The 12,525-nt window shown below is 38.5% G+C and overlaps 1 protein-coding gene across 4 annotated transcripts in view; it reads right to left on the reverse strand.

Annotated features, from left to right (window-relative positions):
• EIF2AK4 (eukaryotic translation initiation factor 2 alpha kinase 4) overlaps window positions 1–8,303 on the reverse strand; it is a 44,152-nt gene extending 35,849 nt beyond the window's left edge. For all 4 annotated transcript variants that reach the window (XR_015746743.1, XR_015746744.1, XR_015746742.1 and 1 more), the window contains exons 1-5: window positions 8,049–8,303; window positions 5,832–5,947; window positions 3,892–3,994; window positions 2,494–2,667; window positions 1,041–1,121 (exon numbers count right to left, since the gene is read on the reverse strand). Coding sequence is in view for 1 of the 4 variants with exons in the window: in XM_026664563.2 (XP_026520348.2) it covers window positions 1,041–1,121; window positions 2,494–2,667; window positions 3,892–3,994; window positions 5,832–5,947; window positions 8,049–8,210 (636 nt within the window). In the remaining 3 variants the exon portion in view is untranslated. The remainder of the gene's footprint in view (window positions 1–1,040; window positions 1,122–2,493; window positions 2,668–3,891; window positions 3,995–5,831; window positions 5,948–8,048) is intronic.
• Window positions 8,304–12,525: the final 4,222 nt, after the last annotated feature.

Here is a 12,525-nt window from a genome sequence, read left to right on the forward strand (position 1 = left end):
CCATCCTTCTGAGGTGGGTAAAATGAGGACCCAGATTGTTGGGGGCAATATGCTGACTTTGTAAACCGCTTAGAGAGGGCTGTAAAAGCACTGTGAAGCTGTGTATAAGTCTATGTGCTATTGCTATTAAGCTAGCTCTTTCATTTGAATGGGTATTTTTTGCCAGAAACAAACAAATTAAAATCAAATTGCAATCAGGTGACCACAAAATGATCTGACCAGTTGTAAAGCTGACCCACCAACGTGTAGTCATGTAATTGGGGGAGCAGTGGAGTCATTTATGATGGTTGAGAGTGCTTCACAGACCATAAATCACCCATTCTGTGGCTGTTATAACTTTGAAAAGTCCTAAAACAATAAGTCAAGGACTATTGTAGATGGACTCCTGACTACAGCTCCCTTGGGGGGGAGAGGGCATTAAAGAATGATAAGTACTTTCTTAACTGAATATTTTCCTTGCTATTCAAGAAGTCGGTGTTGACAATGTAAGCTTGCAACCTGAGGGAACAGGCAGAGACGTTTATTCTATGATGCTTTTGCATGTAAAATCTCTATTGTGTCCAAGTGCAAATGTAAGCATCAGGATAATCTAGCTCAACCATATTTGTAGCTGTTAGAAAAGGCGGGGGGTTGCATTGGTAAAACCCACCGTTCTATTATTTGGTACGTATAAACCACACCAACCTTCTCTTGCAATCCTCAATACTTTTTATTCCTCTGCTGTCTTAGAGAATGAACAGCAAATAAGTCTGTGACTCCCACAGGGAATTACATCAGTGTTTTTCAAACTTGGCAACTAAAATGTTTGAACTTCAGTATCCAGAATTCCACAGCCAACTTATTCCTAAATCCATCATGAGAGAAATTCTGATCTTAAACTTATTTGGGAGATGTTTTCAATTTGGGAGAATGAACTGTTTCACAAAAAGCTTGGCAGGGTATGAAGCTTCACAAAGGAGAGGTCTGCTTCCAATCTTTCTAAAGAATACTGATGTATACACATATTTCCTATTTGGAAATACAGAAATATTTTTTAATACCTGTTTTGCTATTTCCTTCCTTTTTCTTTCTTCTCTCTTTTCTTCTTCTCTTCTTTGAATTTCATCAAGAATTTCACGTTGCTGAAATACATCCATTGATATGCCATAGAACAGTAAACAATCAAGCAGAAAACAATACAGTAATCAAGGAATTACCAAGGAAGAAATCATAACCTCATCAACATTGGCAGGGCTTTGCTTTACTATATAAACAGGAAGCAAACTCCACATTCACTATCATTAATGATGTTGGATAATAAAACATTTGCAAGCAAACAACCAAGCTCACAGAGCACCAAGGACTCCGTAGTTCAACTCTGAGCCACAATGGTCTGAAGAGATTCTCAGTCATCCAGGTCATGGTTGTCCCAAAGGTGCTTTTTCCAGGAGGCAACTGGACTTTCTCATTTTTTCTTTTGAAGACATTTCGCTTCTCATACAAGAAGCTTCTTCAGTTCTGACAGGACAGTGGAAAAGAAAAAAGAAAAGAAAGAAAAAAAAACAAGAAGTCCAGTTGCCTCCTGGAAAAAGCACCTTTGGGACATCCGAACTTCATTATTATCTTCTATTGGACAGACAGACTGATTAATTTGTACAGTTCTTCATCCTGTGAAAGAGTAGTATCAGCGGTGATATTTAGCTGGTTCACATGAACCGGTAGCAAGGATTTGGTGTGGGTCACCGAACTGGTAGTAAGTTCTGGCTGACGATGTCCCCGATCTGGTCACCCGGTCGCTGCTTGCTCACTTGCCCCGTCCTCCTGATGCTCGCTTACCCCACCTGCCTGACACTCACCCGTTAAACTATTTTTTTTTTACCTCCCGACAATCAGGTTTTCATACGACCAGCTGTGTCCTTGCAGAGGCCCAGGAAGGCAAAAAATGGAGGGAAGGGAGCAAAAATGCCCCCCAGGAGGCTTTTCTGAGGCCCAGAAGGCCCCAAAACAGAGTGAGGGGGGGCACTGTGTGCCCCCTCCAGGCTCCATTTTTTTCTTCCCAAGCCCCAGGGGAGCCTTCTGGGAGAAAAAAGGCCCCCCTAGAGGCTCCTCTGAGGTCAGGAAGGCCCCAAAATGGAGTATGGAGGGGTGTTGCGTGCCCTCCTGTGCTCTGTTTTTTTTTCTTCCTAAGTCCCAGGGGAGCCTTCCGGGAGCAAAAACGCCCCCCCAGGAGGCTTGCCTGAGGCCCAGAAGACCCAAAAAAACAGGTGGTGGGGTGGCTGCAAAAAAGGGGGGGAAAAGCCACGCCCGTCCAGTCATATGGCCACACCCACCTAACCACGCCCACAAAACTGATAGAATTTTTTTTTGAATCCCACCGTGTAGTATAAAATATATTAGTAATAATACTCATATAAATGAATAATTCAGATTGTAGGCATGGGTTTTTTTTCTTCTCAGATGAACAGAAATGAAATAAATATGATGGAGAGCATAGAAATACTATTATGTTCTCACCATCTGTTCTTCTTTTTTCTTCAGGTCTTGAATTCGTTGTTGTTCTTCCTTGGCTAGTCTTTCTTGTTCCTTTTGTTGATTCTTTAGCATTTCTTCATGGAAAGATTTTGAAGGGGGTTTATTGTAATCACTGAGAAATGACTGTATGTATTCTGCCAGCTCAAATATCATCACCTGGTAAGGAAAGACACAACTGTTTAAATGCTTGCACTGGGTGCAGTTATATATACAGCAGCACATCCTTCAATGAAACACAGCTAATTTTGACTTTTTTCTTTTAAGCTAAATAACTAAAATAGCATAAGTTACAATTTGAGTTCAGAAGATCCTGTCCCATCTCAATAATGAGTATCATAAGTGTTTCTATTGAATGCATACCTTGTGGTAAGGCATAACACATTGCCTTTAAAAGTATTACAGTTCTAAATCCTACTAGTTAAAGCAGAATCAAAATAATTTCTCAACAGTCCATTCAGAAATCCTTAATTCTAAAGAGTTCTTTATCCCTAAAGATAAAGCATCATCACCAACGTGATGTTTTAAGACAAGCCTAATTTCTGGTGACTTCCCAGGTATATTTGTATATTTTGGGAAACATTATTTATGTGATGCACCACTGCTTCTTCTGGGATGTTTTATTTTTTCCAACTTTCCATGTATCCTAAAGCTTTTGTGGTGTGTGTGTGTGTGTGTGTGTGTGTGTGTGTGTGTGCCTATGCATGTGTCCCATTCAATTTACCTCATTGAGCTTACTAAAGGTAACTAGATATTACCATCTCTCTCTCAGCATTAATGCCAACTCTAATGAGACCCTGTTAATATTCTGCGAGAATTTTATAATAAGCACTCATATAGTTATCCCTGCTAAATAATGAAAACTCACAAAGTAACACAAAAATATATTAAAAAGTAATGTATAAGTTAATTAATAATTATAAAACACCTCCTTCCCTAGGTTGGCCCCTATACTAACTTCCCCGAGGCTGTTAAAGCAGAACTTTTATGTAGGGCTTTTTTATCTATACAGCTGCTTTTACTACAATGGGTTTCATATCTGTGCTTGTCTATTTTTAATTTTATTTAATTTTATAGATCTTCATTTCATTGCTGTCTTGTTTTTATTATCATAGTATTGCAATGGTATGGTTCTTCATATTTTCACTGACTGATTACCACTGAGAGTTATTATTATTATTACAGCAGTACAGAAGTACAATAAATAAATCAGAAAGCAAAAATACACAGCACTGAAATGTGATGATCATATTCACAAAACACACATGTGCATGCATACACACATACATACACACACACACATACTTTGCCATATTCATTTGAAACCTCAAATATTATACCAACAATGTTGCTGAACATCTAGAGTTAAACTGATACGCTTACCTCTCCACAACGCTCTTTTGCTAATACCTCTAGTTTGGATTTTAACAAGTTTATATTTTCATTTGATAAACCTTTCACATTTTTAAGTTCTATTTCTGGAACACTAGAAGGAAGAAAAAGAAATCAGTAGAACAGGAGTTTTACAAGGAGTTACACAAGTTATACCACAGCACTACTATTTCCAATAAATCATGAAAACATGTATTGACATATTTAAAAGATTAGTGGGCCACCTTTTATTGCAAGGTCCCTACCTAAACACAATAGAACATACAGTAATTGTAATAAAAGATTGTAAAAGTGTACTTACACATTTCAAAAGAACATGCCATGCCAATTAATTTAAACAGCTATTAAGTAATATAAAACATTTAAAAATAATTTTATGTCAAAGAAATCTTGATTAAATAATCTCAAGAACCATTGTAAAGTCAGCCATTTCTTGAATCCTAAAAATATCAAGCAATGCTGAGAAAGCACAGTTGCTAAGGTTTACTAGTGTTTTTAAACTTGTCTGACAGGTTTTTTAAGCCAGAAGTCCCAGGCAGAGTCATATAAATGCAGATGTTCTTAAAGGCAAATTGGCACCCAAATGTATAGAGTTCTGAAAGGCATTAGAGCCGGGGTCTCCAATCTTGGCAACTTTAAGACTTGTTCACTTCAACTTCCAGAGTCCCTCGGCCAGCTCTGAAGTTGAAGTCCACAAGTCTTAAAGTTGCCAAGGTTCGAGACCCCTGCATATAGTATAAAAACTCTCTCCTATTTGTCTATTTGTAACTTTCAGCTGGGTGAAATGGTGGCAGGAATTTTTTAATTAAGGTATCTCAAATAGACTAACTTAAAAAATGCATCCAAAATCCAGGACCTTTTACTCCTATAACTGAAATTTCAAGGACCTTTACATCAGTTGTAGTCACAAAGTTGTGCCTGCTACAGTGTTGCCAGTTAACTGCAGTCACATGACTATGATTTTCAACTATCTAGAAACCTGAAGGTTGTGTGATATAAGGATAAATGTATCGCTGTCCTCTTGCCCATTTCAATTGACTGCTTTGGAATCAGGCCAGAATCTAAAATCTGTTAACAGCAGTAGGTAGTGAGGGAAGGATGATTTGGATGCCTGCTGGTGAGTAAGGCTGGCTGAGGTGTACTGGTGGTTAATATATGAAGCTTTTCCTCCCCAGAGTGAGACGGCCCCTGGGGACATACCAGGATGGATAGTGGGGGTTCAGTTTTCCTCACTTCTGTGACTCCCTTTGTTCCCCTTCCCCCCCAAAAAAGTGTCAGGCAGTTCTGCAGGTTAGTCAAGGAGCAGATGGCTTCACTGGGGCCCTACTGAGGTTTATGAGGTGAGGGGAAACAGTGCCAGATTATATTATATAATTGGAAAGAAAGAAAACCCAACAGGTCTAGTTTTTAATTAAATTTGGAAATGTACCAGTAAAAGTGACACATGTTAATATTAGAAGCTTCAAGCATATAAATCAAATTATACCATTCTGGATGTTACCAATTTATGAATAATTGAAGTGAAAACACCTTCTCTGATTTGGGTTGTAGATGACATATATCTTAACTTGATAAAAGATACTCTGAGCTATTGATACACATTGCATGCATACAACAAAAGGAATTTCCAAGTAGAAAAACATCTGGTTTGTCTAAATGTTTTGGATTCAAGCCCATCGTGGCCCTGTCTACATAAACAATGAGCAAAGGCAAGGACAGTAAGAATTGTATTCCAAATTATCTGTGGAGACACAGAACATTTGCCCGGATCCAATCTTCTTCCTATCCCAATGCATGCTTCCTCAAATAAATATCCTTTCATTCATTCATATCCATTGTTATGTTATGTCCAGATTTTTCAGAAAATTTTGTTTTCTTTTTTTTTTAATTTTAGAAAAAGTATAAAATATATTTTTTTGTAATTTACTCACATATCAGGATATGTTTGGGGACACTTGACCCATAAGTCAACTTTGGCATAGACTTCGTGGTCACCAGTTAATCCCTGAGGTCTTAAGACTAGATTGATTTCAGGAGACTCACGTATCTGCAACATTAAAAAAAATTCTGAATGTTAGTTAAGAAACTGGGCTCAACAAAACCTCAAAGACTTTCTATCTGACCACAAGAATGGATTCAAAGTTTTTATTTTTCTGGTAAGCGCAATTTGTTCTCAAGGGAAATTACAAACTAAGTATGTGAAAGGGCTTTGAATAAGGAAAGATTGTATCAAGTGTCATACATAAATGTCTTGGGGAAAACCAGTCTTTGGGGAAGTAATAACCTTGCTAATTATGTTTAAATAAAACATAATTACTTATTGAAAGTAAGTTGTTGATGGTTTTCTTTTAACGTTCACAACACGTTCACAAAACAGCAGCAACACTTGGGAAAAGAAAAAAATCTTCCGTCATACTTTTTATCCTAATTGCTCATTTTGATAAGCAGTCATATTAAGAAATATTTGATACTCATGTGTCTCAAACTAAATTCAAGAAGGAAGGAAAAATGAAATAAGGCACACTAGAAAAAAAATCAACTTGTTAGGGATAATCTTATTCTCCCATTATATTTCATTATGCTTAGCCCTGGGTTATGTAAAATTTAAAGTTAATTAATCTCAAGTGGTTAATACCAGAGAAGAAAGTAGAAGGAGTGAATTTAATTATTTATTTGGTGAAGATCATTGGCTGGACATTGTCATACCATTATTGACAGCTGACTTGTAAAAAAAAACCAAAACTGTGCCAAATATTTTACAACACTGTTAAAGCAATACACATTAGGACACAGCCCACAATTTCTTATGCTATTTTTTTAAAAAAATTCAGATAGTAGAACTAGGGTTGAATCATTTTTATACCTGTGATTGCCAGAATATATTTTCATCCCTTTATCTTAAATAATTGATCCATGGAGATGACATATTTATTTCATTAATATCCATTTTTTCCAGGGAGGTTCACATAGCTTATATAGGGTAAAGTGTTGCCTAGTTTTATCCCCTTAAAACTAAAGTAGGCTGGGCTAAAGAGTTAGATGGGGTTTTGAGTTTAACCCACAAAACTAAGAGTTTTTTCTGATTTTCAGCCAAGAATATGAAAGGGTAAATTAAGTAGTGCGTTGGGTGTACACATTCAGCCTTTTAATTAGTTAGTACTTGCAACAATAGGACTTATTAATAACAGTATATGATGAACATATATTTTTAGGAATCCACAGAAATACATAACTGACAAATTCTATACTGTAGTATAGGTTCTTCACGTTTTCTCTGGTTATGAATGAATCTTTACTGAATTCCCAGTGTTCCCATTTTATTTATTTTTACAAAAATTACATATTACAGGTTTCTAACAGTAACAAGAATATTACTACCACCAGACCAGGGCATTAAAACTGTAAAATTATACTGAAGACTTAAGTGAGGGACAGAAAACCGCATCTTCCTGTTTGGCATTAATTACCTTTTAGTAATTCTTACCTTACAAATAACAATCAAGTTGTCTCCTTTAAAATTAACTCAGTGTATATACATACACTGTGTATCTCAGTGTATATATACATACACATACACACACAGCTTGAAATTAAATCATGCTACTGAAGCATGCTGCATAATGTTGTTAATTTTAAGTAATACATCCTGTTGTAATTTACTTCCTTTCAATTGACATATAGCCAATGGCAAGTGCTAGATGGGTTTGTAGCAAACGATGAATGCTACCTGGTTAAATAGATCTCTGTTACAAATACACAAGAATGAGGCACAACTGCCATGGGACTCAAATTCCATACTACTTCGTGGGATGGCTGTTTCAGTGGATTACGGTCATTTTAAAAATAAACATCTTGGATGTGGACACGAAAGATGTAGGTCGTTAATATACTTTCAAATATTAAATGATTTCAAGCAGACATTCTTAGGAAAGGACGGGTGAAAACAAGGATTGGGGCGAGTCAGGCAAACAAAACTAAAAGTTCCGTCTCAAAAAATAAACTTCTAGCCACCTTTAAATCCGTTTAATGCATATATCAATAAATCTACATCCACATGAGTTTCTGCTTGGGTTCCCAATTTTGCAAATACCGGACTTCATCTGCACAACACCGACAAACAGGAAACCCGGCCAGCTTTTTCGTATTACCTTCCACGGCCGGCCAAGCCGCAGGTCTTGAAAGTCCCGCCCGTAGATGGACTCCAGCACTTGCAGCTCGTTTTCTTGACGAAGCTGGTAGCTCTCCGGTTGCTCCGCGGTCACCTCGGCCCTCTCGGCTCGCGGCTGCAAGACCCCGTTCGAATGGGCCATCTCAGCGCCAGCGGGCAGAAGGCGAGCCCTCAAGCCCCGGGCCCTTGCCTAGTCGCCACGGTGGTGGGCGGGACCGCACCGCTCTTCCGCCTTGTTTGCAGGCCCCGCCGAAGGCCGGTGCTGCCCCCTGCGACGGCGGGGGGAACAGGAACCTAGACTGGAAATGCTGCTGCTTTGCGGATGAAGCGATGTCCGCGGCTTTCTACCCAAGACGTCCCTCCCTTCCCAATGGCTCTTGATAGAGTGATAGAGAGATAGATAGTGACAGACAGACAGATAATGTGTGTGTTTTTATATATAAAGAGCCACTGGGAGGGGAGGCACCTCTTGGGTAGAAATATATATAGAATTCCTCAGCCACAAAGAAAAGGCAGGGCTGATGTCTGTATCTCTGGAATATTCACAGTCCATTCTTTATTATCTCGCCCCCTATATATATATGACCATACTTTCCTCCGCAGCTCTGTAAAGTCTTTGGGGCTGATGAAGGACAACCTCACCTTCCTCAGTCCTATGTAGTCTAGGTAGTATCTTTAGCTTAATCCTCCCTACATGGGCTACCTGGTCAGTGCTTTCCAGATGTTCTACTTCCTACATGAAGTTCGAGCTGTTTTGAGTGGTTTCGTTGTGGAGAGAGGGCACAGAGGCATGTGGATTTCATGAAGACAATTTGGGTCCCATCAGGCACTTTTCCTCCATTTGCTTTCCCAGGCTGCAGCTGCTGGCTTCAATTAGCAGCTCCCAGTTGTACTGGTAGGTGCCTGCCTTCTGAGGTGTGTCTTGGCAAGCAGAAGAAAGACTGAGAACTCATTAAGCCAAAATGAAACCTATCCACAGTGGTTTTGTAACCCACCAATTATGGTCCTCTCATTGCATGAATCCAGACCATGTATTTTACTATAGTCAAGCAAGCTGAGGATTGTGCGCTGTGTGTAGATGTAAGCATATAAACTATGCATCTTGTCTGAAAATTCCTTTTGTTTGCATACAGATGAGGTGTATCAATGGCTAAGCGTATCTGTTATCAAGTTAAGATGGTATGTCATCTACAATCCAAATTAGAGGAGGTGGGTTTTGGTTAAATTATTCATAAATATTAAATTATCATAAATTATTAAATTATCCATCATCCTCCATTTAGAGACAAACAACCTACTCTCCAATAAACAATTTGGTTTCAGAAAAAAACTATCCTGTAATCTGCAACTCTTACACTGCAAAAACATATGGACTACACAACTCGACCAGGGCAAAGCAATAGACGCAATCTACATAGACTTCTGTAAAGCCTTTGATTCAGTGGTACACGACAAACTACTCCTAAAAATAAAATCTTATGGTATCTCTGGACAACTAAATAACTGGATAGAAGCATTCCTGTCAAACAGACAACAAATGGTCAAAATCGGGAACGCCCTATCAAATCCAGTACCTGTCAATAGTGGTGTTCCCCAAGGCAGTGTTCTAGGACCAACTCTCTTCATAATCTACATAAAGCGACCTTTGTGATCATATCAAGAGCAATTGCGTTCTCTTCGCTGATGATGTAAAGCTGTTCAATACCACAGACAATACTACTACCCTTCAAAAGACCTAGACTATGTATCTGAATGGTCTAACATATGGCAACTTCAAATCTCAACAAATAAATGCTCTGTCTTACATATTGGTAAAAAAATCAGAAAATAAAATACAAACTGAATAGTCAAGATCTTGTTGACGACCCAAGCTCTGTAAAGGACCTGGGAATACTCACCTCTAATGATCTAAGTGCTAGAGCCCACTGCAACTACATAGCCAAAAAGGCATTAAGAGTTGTTAACCTAATCCTACGTTGCTTTTTCTCTGGTAATATCTCACTACTAACCAGAGCATACAAAACATTTGCTAGACCAATACTAGAATACAGTTCATCAGTCTGGAATCCTTATTACGTATGTGATATTAGCACAATTGAGAAAGTCCAGAAGTATTTCACAAGAAGAGTTCTCCACTCTTCTACTCGTTTGTAGAATACCTTATGCCACCAGACTCGAAATTCTAAAACTAGAAAACCTTGAATTACGCCGTCTTCGGTCCGACTTAAGCATGGTATATAAAATCATACATTGCAATGTCCTACCTGTCAATGAATACTTCAGCTTTAACCATAACAACACAAGAGCACACAACAGATACAAACTCAAAGTAAACCGCACCAAACTTGATTGCAGGAAATACGACTTCAGCAATAGAGTGGTCAATGTCTGGAATACTCTACCCGACTCTGTAGTCTCTTCCCCAAACCCCAAAAACTTTAACCTTAGACTGTCTACTATTGACCTCACCCCTTTCCTAAGAGGTCTGTAGGGCGTGCATAAGCGCACCATCGTGCCTACCGTCCCTGTCCTATTGTTTCTCTTATTCTTTTATTTTTCTTATATGTACCCATTTCATATATTAACAACTATGTATACACTTGTACTTATTATCTTGTAAACAATTGACAAATCAAATAAATAAATAAAAAAAAATAAAGTTACAGAGATGCTTGAAGCTTCTAATACTTATGTGCATTATTTTTATTGATGCTTGACTCGGTTATTCTACTTTAACAGAACTTTAAAATGATATCATCTTTAAATACAGCAACTGCACCTATTCCCATTAAAGTGATTCAGAAAATGAAAGACTTTGAAACAGCAATAACAATAACCTCTTCCTCAATAGCTGCAACAATTTGTCTCCTACTGCTTTTATGTTATCTATTTTATTACAGTAAGATATGTTTTATATTTGTTTTATAAAGCATTTTTATTGTCTAGATGCAGATACTCTGCAGTTCTGAAAAGCATTATGGGATTTTGATGTTTATTTGCAATTTCTCTCTGTTTGCTAGATTTAGTTACTTTTCCCATATATCATAATTTGAATATTTTAATACTTTGTTTAGCCAAATACTATGAAATTAAAATTGCTTTCAAATGTTAAAAACATCTAGACAATAAAAATGCTTTATAAAACATATATTACTATAATAAAATAGATAACATAAAAGCAGTAGGAGACAAATTGTTGCAGCTATTGAGGAAGATGGATAAACTGTTTTGTTGGCATCTCTCTCTCTCTCTCTCTCTCTCTCTCTCTCTCTCTCTCTCTCTCTCTCTCTCTCTCTCTCTCTCCTCCTCCTCCTCCTCCTCCTCCTCCTCCTCTCCTCCTCCCCTCCCCTCCTCTCCTCTTTTGGTGCCCTTGAATCAGCATTGCCTAGACAAGTCTGCATTTTGGGGGGCAAGATTCCGTAAGTGGTTGATATTGCCTGATTCCTATGGATGAGAGAGAATGACTGGCCTAGTGTCACCCAGTTGGCATCATGCCTAAGGCAGGACCAGAACTTGCAATCTCCCAATTCCTAGCCTGGTGCCTTAACTCAGCGGTCCCCAACCTTTCCGGTTTAGTATCCTGTCGCGTGGGTGGTGGGAGAGAGGATGGTTTTGTGTGCGTGTCAGGCAGCTGTGCATGTGCACAGCTCCATTTGTGCAAGTGGCAGGCACAGACACCTGCCACTCACACAAATGGAGCTGCATGAAAATGGAGTTTCACATGCAAGTGCCCACCCCTCGTGAATTAAGCTGCACACACATACTTACCCACCACTTGCATGGCCTGGTTCCAAATGGACTGCAGCCAGGGGTTGGACCCCTGCCTTAACCAATAAAAAATTTCTACCTTATTAGTTTTAGCGCAACTATCTGTCTACAAATAACAAAAATTCTTCTTTCAAAAATCCTGGAGCAGGGAACTACCAGAGGACTGGAAAAGAGCTGATGTGGTTCCCATCTTCAAAAAAGGAAGGGAAAAAAAACGGACCCAGGAAACTAAAGACAGACCAATCATCAATACCCGGGAAGATAATGGAAAAGATAACAAAACATCTGCCAACATCTAGAAACGGGTAAAGTAATAACTAGAAGTCAGCACAAGGTTGTTAAAAATAGATCATGCCAAAGCAATCTTATTTAATTCTTCAACCAAGTTGACTAAATTAGTAGACCAGTGAAATACTGTGGACATAATATACTTAGATTCAGCAAGGCATTTGACAAAGTAAACCACAACCTATTTCTTAGTAAACTAGAAAAAAGTGGGGTAGATTGCATCAGCATGAGATGGATTTGTACATCTGTACAATTGTACATCATTGAAGGCAGTAAGCAGTGGGGTATCACAAGGTTCCGTCTTAGGCCCAGTACTCTTCAATATCTTCATAAATGACTTAAATGAGAGAATAGAGGGGGAACTTACCAAATTTGTAGATGATACTAAGCTGGGAGGAATA

Source organism: Notechis scutatus, chromosome 1 (assembly GCF_049901735.1).
Source record: "Notechis scutatus isolate UNSWTSFEM ecotype Mainland chromosome 1, rNotScu1.2, whole genome shotgun sequence".
In the NCBI taxonomy this organism is placed as follows: Eukaryota; Metazoa; Chordata; class Lepidosauria; order Squamata; family Elapidae; genus Notechis; species Notechis scutatus.